The sequence below is a fragment of the Stigmatopora argus genome, chromosome 17 (genome assembly GCF_051989625.1).
Source record: "Stigmatopora argus isolate UIUO_Sarg chromosome 17, RoL_Sarg_1.0, whole genome shotgun sequence".
NCBI lineage: Eukaryota > Metazoa > Chordata > Actinopteri > Syngnathiformes > Syngnathidae > Stigmatopora > Stigmatopora argus.
In genome coordinates, this window is record NC_135403.1 from 7,524,699 (window position 1) to 7,541,197 (window position 16,499).

The window sequence follows — 16,499 nt, forward strand, 5'->3', positions numbered from 1 at the left end:
TGGTTACCACATGATGTTGTATTCATATTCCACAGGAATTAAAATGGGGAAGTCCAGAGAACAAAATAAGTCTTGACTCCTGAATTCAAACACACTTTTAGAAAATATCAAATACCCACCATCCCCCATAAACATGTAATTATACACAATAACATTTTTATACTTAAAGCCTACAAAAAGAAAGCAAAAATTCCTGCAAATGAATGTGCATCATCTAACTACCGTCCTGCAGTGCTATGATTCACATAGGCCAATTATTTCTTGAAGGATTAGATAATTAGTCATTGTGAGCCTTGTAAACAGGTCATTAGTATAAGCGACGTCCCCTGTAGTTCTGCAATAAGCACCAGTCTGTGACGGTGAAGCTGAACAATTACAGAAGATTTCTTGGATATTATTATCTGGCCTATCCCAAAGGTATGGAGGATATATTAGCCATATTCTGACATAGGGGACCCTGTCAACATTGGGGCATACCCAGACAAGGCCCCCAGGTCCAGGTATAAGGAGCCATTCCTCTTTAGGGGGCCAGAGACTTCAGCATAGAGTGAAGAGCCTGTTTAAAAAAACATGTAGTAGTCAGTATACAGTTAATTTATGCAGAAATTGTGCTGCCTAAAACCAATCAATTTTGCCATCAGCCACTCTGAACTTGCGGTAGCATGACACACAATCCCTTCTGTGCAATAACTTCGGGGTGTGCAATATCTTAGATTGTGCAATATTTTAGAATTTACCTTGCCAGGTTGTGACTTTTTATATTTTTATATTACTATTAATGTTTTTTTTACTGGGAAAACGCACTTTGTGGAGTAGCACCACCAATTTCGTTATACGCAGCTCCGTATGATGACAATAAAGGCTTTTGATTGATTTGATTGATTGCAAAGTGCGTTTTCCCACTAAAAAAAAGTAATATAAAAAGGATGTGACTTTTTCTATTTTTATATTACTTATTTTTTTATTTTTTTACTGGGGAAACGCACTTTGTGGAGTAGCACCACCAATTTCGTTATACACAGCTGTGTATGATGACAATAAAGGCTTTTGAATTTGATAAGTTAAATAAGTTTCATTTACAATGATGGCTCAATGGAGTTAAGTGATAGAATTTATTAGCTTTGTACCTTCTGTGGTGTCTTCTTGTGAGGTCTGCTGGTACAGCATGGCATGGTTGGCTTCTTCCAGAGCTGATTCGAGACTCCAGCATCGGGGTTGGTCCTCTTTGGGTGGGTTGATGGCCTCCTCCTTCAACAGTTCTGAGGCAGACCTCCTAAGAATGGGGTTCTTCTCCAGAGCTCGTTCCAGAAAAGAGCGCATGGTTGGGCTGCAGTTTTCTGCTATGTCCTCTAGAGGAGGTGCTTGCTTGTGAATCTAGGGGATTACATTTGTAGAAAAGCAGTACATATAGTATAGTAAGTAACCTCAAAAACAACTGAGACGCAGTGACCCATATTTTACTTTCTGAGTCATGTTGTGAGTTATAATCTAGTGAATCTAAATGGAAGATCTAGAGCGCAGGTGTCAAAGTGGCGGCCCGGGGGCCAAATCTGGCCCGCCACATCATTTTGTGCGGCCCGAGAAAGTAAATCATGAGTGCCGACTTTCTGTTTTAGGATCAAATTAAAATGAAGAGTATAGATGTATGTTAAATTTCCTGATTTTCCCCCTTTTAAATCAACAATTGTAATTTTTTAATCCATTTTTTTCAGTTTTTAGTTCAAAAATCATTTTGTACAATCTAAAAATATATTTTAAAAAAAGCTAAAATAAACATTGTTTTAGATCTATAAAAAACTGAATATTCAGGGCTTTTAATCTAGTTATTTTAATCAATTTATTAAAAAAAATCTAAATGTTATAGTATCTAAAATGGTCCGGCCCACATGAACCCGAGTTGACGTTAATGCGGCCCACGAACCAACCCGAGTCTGACACCCTTGATCTAGAGTACTTACAGAATGCATTTATCTACACTTTAAAAAAAAAACATGCTCAAAGCACTTTACATTCGTACCCTTTCGCCCACACACTCATGTTTGCGGTGAACCTGATGAAAAACAAGATGAAATAGGAAACAGGCACTTCACAGAACGGCACTTCTTCCTCATTCTCTGTCAACAGTTTCAAGAGGAAGTTCGAGGGAGTAACTGAGTCACATTCACGACATCAGATAACCTTTTTTTAAAACTGACTATGAGGAATGGAAAACAGATCTTGGCTTACACATGACCTATAATTCCACCAAGACATGCATATCTTTCAAATATACGTACAATGTAGAGATATGATGGGTAGGCGGTGCGTGGATATCTTTTAACCCATGGAGGATTGCCAGTCTGCATGTGAATGATGGTCGTACCCAGGCTGTATATATCTGTTTTAGTATCATGTCCACGGCAAAAAACCAGCTCAGGACTCATGTACATCTGAATAAAATAAGAGAAACATTCTTCAATGTAAACCTGAAGATGAAATAATTCTTCTGAAGAACATAAGAAGAAAAAAAACATTTTCCCTTTCACATCTAAACAACAAACAGGAAACGAAGTGCCTAAAGTGCTGCTCAGTGAGTGAGTGTTTTCCTGTGACAACAGATGAGTGAACCTTTAGACCCACGCAGGGTGACTGTGTGTGGAAAGTAAACATAGTAGATGAGCTTTTTTTTCTCAGTGTTGGAAATTCCAGTCTGCTGTGTAATTTTGGCTAGAACAGAAAAGTGCTTTTGCAAGCATTGTTTCTCACAGAATTTCAACTAGGAATCTGCCGGGGGGCTTTCCACCAAGTGAGTTGGATGGAGGACCTTTTCATTCCATGCAATCGTAAATCAAGTCAAATATTTGTAAAATGCATCACCCCTTAATCTTGTTTTCTTACCTCTGTTCCTCTCAGGTCTCTCGGAATATACAAGTCTTCAGTCATTTGCACAGTCAGGCCAAAGTCAACCAGGACAGCCTTGTCTGACATTAGGACAATGTTACTGGCTAAAGAGAGGAAAGATAAAAACACATATAACTACTATATAGAACAGGGGTCGAGAACCTTTTTGATGGAAAGAGCCATAATCAATTCATATTTTTTAAATGTTAATCCTTGAGAGCCATGCTCCGAATTTAAAAGTCAACATACATGAAAATGTGTGCCTTTTTTAGTCATTTCACCACTTTTAAAGTACAAAGAGTCTTTGAATTCTTTTGACAACATTGTTACGTCGTTGCTAATCAATGAGTATCAATGAGAAAATCCATGCAAAAGAGTGTAATGGAAAAAAAAAATGATTATAAGGCGCTGGGGTAGTGTCAATGCCATAATACCGCTTTCTCACCAGCAGTTTCCATAGTTTACCTCACAGGTTAGTGGAGAGCCATATGCACCCAGCAAAAGAGCCATATGTGGCTCCCGAGCCATAGGTTCCCTACCCCTGATATAGAACAATATATTTGCTGTGTAACCCTGATGTAGTTTTATTAGTTAACATTAAACATATAATTACTTAAAAATGGGTGCTTAATCATCAGATATAAACAGAAAATCCATTGTTCAACAAACAATGAAGTACAAATGTGAATAAAATCTGAATGGGAATGGTTGTAAAAAAAATGTCTGCAAAAAAGCATCAGACAAATATTATTTTGATTGAATTTTTGCTTGACCAATTGACCCATATTCATGCTAATGCCTCTCTGGATTGTATACTTATCCCTTATTTAGTGGAAATGCTAGGTTGGAATTTCCAGGGAATAACCAGTTTTAGGTTAGCTAATGGAAAAAGGTGGTGACCTTTGTTGTCAACATTTGCTAACTTGAGGAATGTTGTGTGTACCATTTCTTCAGTCATTACAGAGGAAATTTCCAAGTGTGTCAAGGGTCAGTTATTTTTGCTCTTACGTTTAACATCATGATGGATGACATTATGCGAGTGCAGGTATTCCAAGGCCCGAAGAATATGCTTGGTCACCCAGATAATCTCAAACTCTCTCATTGGTCCACAGCTGTCGATCTTCTCCAAGACCGAGCCGCCTTCCCCAGCCTCCATGAAGAGATGGACATTCTGTTCCCATAACAAAACCCCATAGAGTTGGGCGATGTTCTCATGGCAGAAGCGAGCTTGGAACTCTACTTCGGCGCCATTAAAATTTTCCTTGGGGATCTGCGGAAAAAAATATAGTATATTGATTGGTACCCTTCCATGCATTCAGATATTTTTAATGAATCCATCGAAATTTATAGTATTCCACTTTTTTATTAGCAAATAAAACTACATCATTTTCTTTCTTATATATTTTTAAAATATTTATGTCTACATGTACACTCATTGAAATTACTAAGAATTTATTAGGTCTTGTTGAGTTGTCAAAATTAAGAGTAAAATAGCAAGTACACTGGAAACAAGTAAAGTGACTTGTATATGACAAATAATTCCTAATATATATATATATATATATATATATATATATATATATATATATATATATATATATATATATATATATATATATATATATATATATATATATATACTATATATAGTTGGCGTATGACTTCATAGCAATACTACATGGTGTATTTATTATATTTTCTGCAGTTTGCACTGTGTCACAACAAATTGTATTGCTCCAACTTCCTACTTTACTGCATATCAGTCACATTACACCACGGTACTTAGAAAATAATCATAAATATAGAGGATGCAAGTTTTACAGACTGTTAAGGAGATTTTAACAAATACATCTGAATGAAAAAAAAAAAAATCAAAAAGGCTTCAATTCAGAAATAAGTTTTGTATATTGTATTTAGTATAGACAGCAAGGCATTCATTAGATCATAATGGCATTACTATCAAACACTGTCAGGTAACAAATATTTTCCCTGTGAGACAGTTCTATTGCATATAAATGCAGTACTAGACGAAAAATACATTCTCTAATGTTACAAAATCTCAGCACATTTGTACACTTGTTCCCATTTTTTCCCCATTACTGCACTTTCGTTTTCTCGTTTTGCAACATTGCAACCTTTTCAGAGAACTCATCAGAGATCGCATAACAGGTTGAAAATTGCTAAAAATCATATTATACTGGACTCATACTATTCTACTGTATTTCCCAGAAGAACTTACCAATTTACAAGCCATTCTCTTCCGAGTCATGATGTCCTGGGCTAGATGAACTTTCCCAAAGGAGCCCTTAGGTACAAGGTCAGAGCCACGATTCTTGTAGGCCAATTGCCAGGGAAAAAGGAGCACATCCTTGTTGATCTTATAGTGCCCGTTTTTTATCAACATATCTTTCTGGAAGCAGAGTCAGATTAGTTAACATTTAACTGGGAAAAAAAAATGATTTTGATAGAAAAAAAACAAATATATTCACTTTGTTTAGTAGGACTCCCATTTCCTCAGGCAGCTGCTGCAAGGGTTTTGCTTGTATGTTAGAGATCATGTTGACAAAAGACAGCAGGTCCGTCACCGTCCCGTACCGGACATTCCCAGCCACATCAGTTTGGCCGTCTTGCTGACTCCCAAAATGTCCAACCTCATCATCCCGATCCATTGCAACAGGTGACAAACTTTCTTCTTCGAATGACAAATCCACTTCCTCCTCCTCTTTCCCACAATGATAGAGGGTCTCTGCAGCATTGATGATGTCCTCAATATTCATATGTGCCAAAAGCAGTTCTATGTGGTTATCATAGTTGTACTCCATTTTGTTGGTGTGAATTTCTCCCATTAACTGTATCATAAAATATCAGTATAAGAAGTGATTTTTTTGTATCAAGAAAACATACTACTGCAATACTACTACTACTACTACTACTGTTTCAACTTTCAAGGGTTTGCCAAAGCAGATCAACTTATATATATTGGAGTAATTTATTTGCATTTATTGTGAATATTTCAGTAATATTTTGCAGTTATTTTTTAATCTTTGCCAGGAAAAAAATTCAACTTCATAGTTATTTTAAAGATGAGTTTTATGCTCTGTGATGTATTTTACATATATATATATGTATGTATATATACACACATTTATTTATATATATATACACATTTATTTATTTATATATACATATATATATATATATATATATATATATATATATATATATATATATATATATAATATATGTAAAATACATCATACCTCACAGAGCATAAAACTCATCTTTAAAATAACCATGAAGTTGATTTATTTTCCTGGCAAAGATAAGAAAAAATACTGAAAAATATTATTGACATATCCACAATTAATGCAAACAAATTATTCCAATGATAAAACAATTATCTACTGCTCTGATCCCTCTATAAAGGTCCACCAAAAAGCATAAATAGTTTTTTTCTTAACAGTTAACATAACTTGGATCACAAATTCCGTCAGAAACGTGCTTACTGATAGACCATTTTATGAAATTAAGAAATGAAAAGGAAAAAATATGTAACTAGAGAGTGAATTTACCTTTAGTATCAAGAGCGACTTCTTTCCATGACTGCCAGTAGCTTCCAGTAAGACTGATTTGCTGCTGTTCAACTCGTTTCTGCTTTTAGGAGGAGGAACTGCGCACTGAGAATATTGCGCATGTGTTTTAGCGTCTCCTCAACGGGTATTAGTATTCTATAGTCATGAGTTTCGTTTTCGATTTAACAATATCCAAATATAAATCTTTTAATTTATGATTCGCACGGGGGTTCATGCTTTCAATCGTTGCAACATTTATTAAAATAAAAAAGTATACAACGCAGAGATTTATTGCATAACATTTCATTTTATCATGGGAAATACGCTTTCTATTTTAACTACTTTTTATAAATATCTCATTTACATTGCTAGATATCTACACGAGCTGTAATTCAACAGGAAAGAGCATTCTTGCTTGTTGGCCATTTTGCATCGGGGCCAGTCAATGAAGCGTGTACTTTAAAATGTATATGAACTTTATAGATGCAGTACATACACTGAAAAACATACATTTATTTTACGAATTTCTATGAACCGATACTTTTATTAATTCTGTAAAGAATTCAGCATCTAGCCTTGAACTTATGTTATCTACATTGGTGTCGTCCTTCCTGACTTTCTATGTTGTGCCCGTACACGCATGCGCATTGCCTGAGCAGCAATGGCGTCCTCCATAGCGGCGCGCAGGTTACATATGCGTGAAAGGGGCAACCTCGTGAAATGTCTCCAAAAGGTGGATAATTATTTTCACAGAAGAGTTGGAACGACAGCTGTTCCAGCCCACGTAGACGTGCCAAGAAAGGAAGAAACAAGTCAGTAAAGGCTGTGTCTGATCGTGTTTGAAATATGTTCTAGATCTGGCCAGAACGTGGTAACATAATACTATATAAGTATCGCTTGTTGGGAGAAATCTAAGTAATATACAAGTACTAACAATAATAGAAATATAAGTGCTTGAAAATGCACCATTGTGTGAATGCAGTTATGCCATGTAGCCACAATGGATTCTAGTTATTCTACATATGAACACAAGCCTGCAAAAAGTTAGTGGACTCTTGTTCCTCTTCTTGTCAGGTGAAAAGGAAAAGGATCGACATTTATCCTTTTACACTCTCCAAACACAACGTAAAGAGCAAGCAGAAAGATCTGTTCTCATCAGCTGCCCCCCGAAAACCAATGAAAAAAAGATCCTCAAGTTTTTATCTTCACATGGTGATGTCCTAAAGTACTTCACTTATGAAAGCTATGTAAGTAAAATCTGTAACACAATGTACATACACTTACTATTGTTTGATGTTTGAGATGGATTGAACTGCAAATTCTTCTTTCCCAGGGCATGTATGCAGTGGTAGAATTTAATTCAAAAGACAGTGTTTCTTCATTACTTGATGGGGCTTTTATCCCCAGCAACAACCATGAATCCATGGTCCCTTATAAATCAAGACTACTGTCACTTAGAGGTCCAGCAGAAGTGACCAACCAGCAGTCCAGCATAAGGACACACCCACAAACTACCATTCCCATTAATGAGCTTATTCAGAGAGTTTCCCAAGAGGAAAGTGTAAGTGTTTATTCAGTGATGTAATTCTGTTGGTATTATCCTAATGTAAACTTCATAAAATGCTTTGAAAATTGTACATCTCTCCATCTACCCTCAGATAGACCAACAAATAGTCTTCTTAACTGAAACCTACCAACTAACTGAGGAAAACACTCGACTGCGTTTCCTAGTCTGCTCTCTGGTCAAAGACATTGCAGCTGCATATTTCCCAGAATGCTCAATTGAACCGTTTGGATCATCAGTGAATGGCTTTGGAAAGCTGGGCTGTGATTTGGATATGTTTCTGGACCTAGATGGCATCAGTGGAAGGAATTTAAAGATGGTATGAATAAATAATGCACTCATCATAATTGCTGATATTACTTCCAATGAATTGGATGTCCAAGATCAGCCAATCACATGACCACTGTCATCTAATTTAATTTCAAAGTAATACAGTTGATTCAGGTTCAAATCGCTTTATAGATAATTCACCCAATACCCTTGTGATATTATATTGAATCTAATCAGTGCTCTCTTTTATTTTATAGCCGAAATCCGGTTTGGCGATCGAGTACCAGATGAAGCGGACCACTTCAGAACGCAGTGTCACGCAAAGGATCCTGTCTGTGATTGGCGAATGTGTGGATGAATTTGGACCTGGCTGTGTTGGTGTACAGAAGATCCTAAATGCCCGATGCCCCCTAGTCCGTTTTGCCCATCAGCCTTCTGGTTTTCAATGTGACCTCACCGCCAACAACAGGTCTTCAGCAATTTACCATCTTCCACACATTTTCAGACATAACTTTCATACTCATACAGTTAGTTCTTGTAATGTAGTACCTCTGACTAGAAATAAGGAAGGGAGGTTGGGGTTCTTGCGCAAGTGAAACCAGGCTCATGCTCGTTTCCTGTACTTTTAAGATTGTTGACATCTCAATTTTACTATGACACACATATCACTCACGCAAACAAGTACTGTCAAGAAAATCGCTGTGAGGAAATAGGTAACAAGGACTACTTGGTGGGTTGATTCAATTTCTAGGGGGACTTTTACTGTCTCAAATTTTGATTTACATTTTTTTCCTTAATCCAGGGGATGTTCTTTTTTTATAGCATACTAAATATTATTAGATACAATATTATTCACTACTATGTATAATTAGTATTATAGAAGATAATGTATCACTCTACTATTGATATTCATGTCAAATCTGAAAAAAAAACTGTGGTACTAGTTGTCACTCAACCTGTTGTCCACAGGGTGGCGATAAAGAGCTCAGAGCTACTTCACCTATATGGTCAACTAGACCCTCGAGTACGTCACCTGGTGTTCACTGTACGATGCTGGGCTCGAGTTCATGGAGTGACGAGCAGCATACCCGGGGCCTGGATTACCAACTTCTCTCTCACTGTCATGGTGCTGTTCTTCCTACAACAGAGAAGCCCACCGATCATCCCTACTCTGGACCACCTACGAGAACTCGCAGGTACCACATAAGAACTACTACATATAGTGTGCCATCTTAAATGAAGGCCGGGTTGTTTTATGATTGATTGTATTTTATTTAAGACTCTACACATGCGATATCCTTTCATTTATTTTCCATACTGCTTATCATAAGGCTCGCGGGGGTGCTGGAGCCTATCCCAGCCAACTATTGGCAGTAGGCGGTGGAAACGCTGAATTGGTTGCTAGCCGATCACAGGGCACAAGGGGACGGGCAACCGTTCATGCTTACATTTTGGGGCAATTTAGAGTGTTTAATCAGCCTATCACATCACATTTGGGATGTGGGTGGAAACCAGAATAGCTAGAGAAAAACACACACAAGCTCAGGGAGAACATGCAAACTCAACGCAAGAAGGTCAGAACCCACCTGGGATTGAACTCTCAATCTCAGAACTGCGAGGCCGATGCATTAATCTAAACATTGATGTTAAAAATACTAATCAAGCTTCTGTGAGACAGAATATATCCTAAATGCCATCAGTCCAACACCAGCATGTGCTATGCCTCTTTCCCCAAAGTCAGCAAGACCCCAGCTTACCTGTGACCTGAATAGGATTAATGAAAGAAAGTAATTGAAATCCTATCCAAACTGAACTAAAATGTGCTGTCTCAGCATAGTCAGGAGCTTGGTAAAATCAGTTTAAAGTCTTTTCAATTTTGCATTTGGCAGCAATTTATTGCAAAGGGAACATTTAACTGGTATGTGATTTTATCAGCTAAAATCAAAAGGCAGAAGAATATAGTCTACAGTATCTGCTTTGATGTTTACAGCACCTGGAACTGAAAAAGCTTTTGAAAATTAAATAAATGAAATAAAAATACTACACTTCCATGTATATAATCTTGCACCAAAAGTCTTTTAACTGCTTGTCGTAGCATTGTTTATAACAAAAAAAAAGTCACCATATGATTTACTCATAACTTTTTGTCTATTTCACACATCTCATTTAGATTTATTTCTTTAAAAGAAACGTCACAAGTGAATACAGAATTCCTCACTTCCGTGCTTTCATGTCGTCAAACAACAGTGTTATATTTTTACCAATCCATTTACAATCTGCATAAGTTATTAGTAGATTTTTGCCCTTTACCAGCAGTAAATTATTTCTTAGTACCGTCTGCCCTTCCAATACTAGCACAACACTAATATTAAAGTTCAATTTCTTTACGCTCGAGACGCCATAGTAGCAAAACATCATTGTTGGCATATCTTGATGTTAGTGTATACCTTTTGCAAATGTGGCTAATAACCACCACAGCAGATTGTAGCAAGAGAAGTGAACCTTATTTCTCTCTCTGTCACCTTGGCTGCCTAATAATTGCCCTCCAAAAGCAATCAGACCAAACCCGCCTACCCCCACATCCCCATCGCCACCTGCATTGCCACCACCACCACCTCCTCGCTGCCTTTACCCTGTTTAGCAGAGTCTCTATCACACAGAGTGCTTACAGGACAATAAAAGGCCCATCATTCTAGAAAGGTCATTGACCCAGCTTTCTTTGGATACACTTGCATGAACACACACAGACACAGGTTTAGCCTTAGCCTCATCATGCTGAAGGTTATTGCTAACAAGGGCATCCCCGGTCAGCCTAGACCGGACATAATCCATGCTCTCATGTTTTTGTTTTTTTGTTTTTTCATCGCTTTTCCATGGTGCCACTCCTTTTCCTCATGAAAAGCCCCATTCGCCTGTGGTTTATTTATAACTGTCATAGACATTTAAAGACCCCCATTTACCTTGTGTCCCTGCTTTCATCCCACAAGGTCCTGCAGACAAGAGTGTGATCGAGGGGAACGACTGCACATTTGTCAGCGACTTCGACAGGATTCGCCTCTCTAGCAACACAGAAACACTTGGTAAGAACAAAGGCTAGATTTTGGGATGACAGTTTAATGCAGATTTTTTACCTCATACATATCCCAATCCTCATGTGCTTTTTTTCTCTTTGTCCTAGAGAAACTTCTTTGTGAATTTTTGGAGTTTTATGCCACCTTTCAATTCAATAAGAACTCCATAAATATCAGAAAGGTATGTATGACTGCTATCAGCAAATTGTGATACAAAATTTGACTACTAGTCATCTATTTGTAGTACGGCAGCAGATTGTTATGAACCTCACAATTGAATTTCGTCCCAATTGTTTAGGTTTGTTGGTAAACAAAAAATTTTTATGTAAAATTTTGTTCTTGCTCAAAATGACCTCAACATTTTAATGGATAAGATATGCACAACAATAAGGTATTTGTACATATGGAATATAAAAGTCAATATTGGATTGGATTGGGTAACTATTCATCCCGTATTTGGGAAATTTCATTGTCACAGTAGCAAGAGGGTGAGAATGCAGATACAGGAAAGGCATTTTAGACATAAATAGATAGATATAAAGTAAGTTAATTAATAAATACATGAATAAATATATAAATAAGCATGTTGCTGATATATATATATATATATATATATATATACATACACATAGATGTACATGTATACATACGGTAGGTCTTAACACTCAGCCATTTGTTTTGTTAAAGAGCCTGACAGCTGATGGGAGGAAGGATATCATATTATATCATATATCAATATCATAATAAGCCTCAGAGTAAACCTCTTGTAACATTTTCTTTCCTCTTTCTATTGCACCATTATTTTTGCTTTGTGACCCATTTAAGTTTTTGTGACTTCCACTGGCAAAATGAATGAACTCAAGGGACCCCCTGAACTGCTAACATGAATTGATATCTTTTCCTACAGCTAAATTGCACTCTAAAATCCAGTCATTTTGACACTACTGCTTTCCAAATGACTGTGCTAGCAAATCTTAGGGCTCATATAAACAAACAAATTCAAATTCAACATGGAGTAATAGAGGCTAGTTGCTAGCAGGCATAGTGTCATCTGTGTTTTCTACCCGTTCAGCATCTCCCTCCATCACAGAAATCCTCACTCCCTTCATTACATTCTCAATTCTGAGTTCTATCAAGGTAGATCAGCTGATAGTGAAGGCAGCCCGCCTGCATGGAGGTTGTCAGCCCATGCAGATGACAGCTGCCCTTTTATTTGTCTGATTGATGCTGGCCCTGTGAGATCCGATGCCCTTGAGCCGAGATCAAATTTAGGAACTTCATCCCACTGAGAAGCTTTATTTACCTCTACCAAGGAGGTTGTGTTTTTTTACTGACAATGACATATTGCTTAGTCTGTCATCGGGTTAGTTACACTGCAACCACTGCTCCCTTCTGGGAGTATCGTAGATTGCGAATTGTAAACAAGTCAATGTTGCCACTATGGTTAATTGAACCAGAAGGAAAACAACTGACCACGGCAGTATTTGTGTTTTGTCATCTCTGCAATCGCAATTTTCAATAGGGTTAAGTAGAAAAGTGACTTAATAGATAGCTAACTAATGTGATTTCAGCTTCTTTTTTACAATACTACAATATCACATATATTACTACATGTTTGCTTCGATTTAAGGCATTTACAGGGTGCAGTTCACTCATGAGATGGCATAAACACTGAATGACAACCACAATCAAGGAGAATCAAGGTTTTTTTCTTTACTGCGTGTAGATTTTTTTAAAATTTAGTTTGAAAGCAACAAGTGCAGATATTTAGAATTTTCCTCCATACACAACACAAGTATTTGTTCATTTCTGTTGTTTCTAGCAGCATATATAAGGGTTCATTTTTCAGCAACATAGAGTGAAGGATTTATGTCACCTATATTTTCTAAAGACAGTCATCTTTCACCATGGAAAAGCATGAATAGCATATCTTAATAGGTTTTTCGGAATGGAAATAATAACCTATAGAACCATCAAGATTCAGCCATTTAAAATAAAACACATTTTGGTCTTTTAATGGGTTACTTTTCAGGTTATATCTGTGTAGCTCCATTTTGACTAATGATTGTTTTTTGTTATGAAAATCAAAAAGCTGTTTCCAATTGACTTTATATGAAAAATGATCACCAATGCTCTGTTCCTATATTGCTGCACTGAGTCATTAATCTATCACGTTTTCCCATCCGCCGATTAGTGTCTCGCTGGTTGTGCATTATACAAGACACGGGGACTTAACTTGTGCTTGGCATTTTAATGAATTAATGATATAGGTGAACATGTACCCGGTAGCCTAATATATGAGACTACGAATATCAAATTTGACACAGCTTTGCAGGTATAGAGTGTAGCCATGACCTGTGCCTGTAGGCTTTCGCTGCTGGAGGAACAGCTGTAAATCCACTTTACTGTGCCACAATTTTCCGGTTGGCTCTGCTCCTTTGACAAATTGCTTCGCCTGTCTGACTCCCCCCAACCTCATATCGATGATTTGTTTGATGGGCTGGACCTATAGATGAGAGCCTCGGTTATTTTTGAATCCATTTCTAACACGTGCCTGTTCACATTTCACGTTTCTATCTGGAAGTTTTAAGTTTTTAACCAGGCCGTATTCATGTTATTCCTCCCTTTTTCTGTTTATTTTGATCCCTTTCGGGGAGAGTATTTCCAGTCAGCTCTATAAGTGCCCCAGATACTGGTGTAAGGAGGCAAAAAGCATGACCAAACAAGAGAAATGGACCATTAATGAGAGTCCACACAGCACTGATTACTAACATATTTTAACTTTCCCTCCCTCAATGTCTACAGGGCAGAGAGCAGAACAAACCCGAGGCTGCCTCACTGCATATCCAGAACCCGTTTGAAACAACCCTGAACGTCAGTAAGAACGTTAACGGCACACAACTAGAACGATTTGTGGCCTTGTGTCAGGAGAGCGCCTGGCTCCTTCAACAGAGGGACACCATTTCACCCAATGGGGGCAAGACCCTCAAACCTTGGGGACTAGGAACTCTCCTGCTCCCGTCACAAGTTGCAGCGGTCAAAAGTCGAAAGAAGAGGAACAGGGAGCCTGCAAGTGAGAGGATGAAAAGCTTGCTAGAATCCCTGAAAAATAAAACACAACCAAGGACCTAAGACTTGACATCTATGGAAAATAACTATTTTAAACTCACTCAAGGACACCTCTCAGCTCCTGTAAAGAAAGGAACGCTTTTTAAGGAGTGTAGTTCTTTACATGATCACTGGGTGGCACTGAAACTTTTATGCCCATATGTCTGGAACCATTTGCAAGGGAAGTTTAAGTCGGTTTCAAAGGGTATACTGTGTGCTATATTAAATAATATGTATTATGTTTGTATGTATGTCAAAATCAGTGTTCACTTGCATTACAGTTATGTCAGTGAATATCAAGGCATATGTTATACTGATTAATAAATCCTACATTACAAATATGAATCAAGTTGAATACAGTTGTGAGTCTAATTACTATATGAGTTAATTTAGAAACCTGTAATCTTTTCTAATGTAGTCACAGAGCAACAATAGACAGCAAGTAATATTTTCTATTTTTCGTCAGGTATGTTTTTACCTAAATAAATTGCAATTTTGCAATAGTGGTGTACTTAACTGCTTTCCAAGCACGTCTACATTTTGCCTTTGTTTGGATTAGTGACTGTAAAGTCTATTGTTTTCAAAAAATGCAACTACAGTTGTTGTGCTGCTCTAGTTTAAATATTGTACTGTCCCATTTTTTAAAGTAAGCACCAGAAAAGAAGTTTCAACAAATTGTTCTTAATCCAAAATCTTATAAATATTCCATCCTTTGTTCCATGGAAAATGCATTGATTTTGGATTTAATCAGCATATTAAACATTTTTTTGGGTCTCATTAAATGGGCATCATGATGGGAAAAATACATGACAGCAGTTTGAATTGGATTATGTAAGCCTAAATGACCTAATGCAGTGACATAATGCTGCAAACATTTTTATTTTTTTTCATCAGTCTAGTGATGTCACTCAAACGATGAGACGATAATCTCTTTGGGTTGTGGGAAGTATATCATGATCGTTTATAATACATCATTTAAAATCCACAAACCTAAACGTCCAAATTGGATATATATTGTCCATTTTTTTTCGTTTCCTAATCTTAGAATATGAGGTGGTGGGATAAAAAAAACACCTCAGGGATGAGTATTTGAGGCCCAGGGCACGGACGGTGTTGTGTTTGTAGCCAACAGCTGTTTTTCCACTCATTGGTGCGCCAGGTCAGAGGGTGATGGGATAGACTTTTAAAAATCTCCTATACCACCCGTGCAGACTTTGCCATGCAGCTCAACAAGGCCCCAGCCCAGATGGCAGACCACGTCCCTCGGGTGGAAGGAGCCCATTCGTGCCACCCTCCCCCAAGCTTTGAACTTGACTCACTGTCCCTATACCTCTTTTTTTTCCAACATTTTTTTTTGTTTACACAAGAAGACTGCCTAGCTATCTGACTCTGCCATCTTTCTCCTCCCTGAATATTCTTTGATGTTTGTAGAGTTTGTTTATTTCCATGAGTGACTTTCTGAGTGATGGGCCCAGTACTGGTAGAGCAGCAGAGCAATTATGAAATGCTGCGGTTAGTGAAGCACTGCATGTGGAAAATCAACACCTCGGGAGAATTTGATGAAATGCCACTGCTGGGTGACATGGGGTTCAATCGAATGGGGATTCATTTCAATGAAAATGGTTTTTTTTTTGCATTTAAGAAATACTTTTTACACTGAGTCCAATCTGTGATGTACTGCACCTCAAAATACAAGAATTTTTAGAAACCAATAAGACGAAGATGGCAAAATTGGAGTTCAAATGATAAATGTTTGACTTCAACTGGGTCTGCTCCTAGATTATAAACGTTAAACTCTATTGTTTATAACCTCTATTGTTTGTTCTTTGATTTTTATTTTAATATACTGTATCCACACTACTTATTCCCATTAAGTTGTGCATGAGATGGAGCCAGCTGAATTTGACCAATGAGGCATTCTTGACCTTTTCTGATGTTGCAGTTGGGTATCAGTGAAGGGAATTAGAAACTATGTAATTACTACATTATTGCCATAGGAATTGACACTTAAATAGATGAATATGGTCTTTGTCT

At 37.3% G+C, this 16,499-nt stretch overlaps 2 protein-coding genes across 3 annotated transcripts; one reads left to right on the top strand and one right to left on the bottom strand.

Moving 5' to 3' along the window:
- Window positions 1-6,777, bottom strand: map3k8 (mitogen-activated protein kinase kinase kinase 8). Of its 2 annotated transcripts, none has more exons than XM_077624742.1 (8): window positions 6,453-6,777; window positions 5,370-5,729; window positions 5,120-5,290; window positions 3,889-4,150; window positions 2,878-2,984; window positions 2,277-2,429; window positions 1,128-1,374; window positions 1-556 (listed from the first exon to the last, which is right to left on the bottom strand). In XM_077624742.1, the coding sequence occupies exons 2-8, from the start codon at window positions 5,724-5,726 to the stop codon at window positions 432-434; spliced, it is 1,422 nt and encodes a 473-aa protein (XP_077480868.1). In that variant the 5' UTR covers window positions 5,727-5,729; window positions 6,453-6,777; the 3' UTR covers window positions 1-431. The 2 variants fall into 2 exon arrangements, with proteins under 2 accessions (XP_077480868.1, XP_077480869.1); XM_077624743.1 differs by having other exon boundaries at window positions 5,370-5,626; window positions 6,453-6,776.
- A 308-nt stretch (window positions 6,778-7,085) lies between these two features.
- mtpap (mitochondrial poly(A) polymerase) lies at window positions 7,086-14,810 on the top strand. Its single transcript, XM_077624740.1, has 9 exons — window positions 7,086-7,264; window positions 7,527-7,699; window positions 7,786-8,013; window positions 8,111-8,335; window positions 8,544-8,755; window positions 9,256-9,482; window positions 11,274-11,366; window positions 11,465-11,538; window positions 14,163-14,810. Exons 1-9 carry the CDS (start codon window positions 7,114-7,116, stop codon window positions 14,487-14,489), a joined length of 1,710 nt encoding a protein of 569 aa, XP_077480866.1. The 5' UTR covers window positions 7,086-7,113; the 3' UTR covers window positions 14,490-14,810.
- The last annotated feature ends 1,689 nt before the right edge of the window (window positions 14,811-16,499 follow it).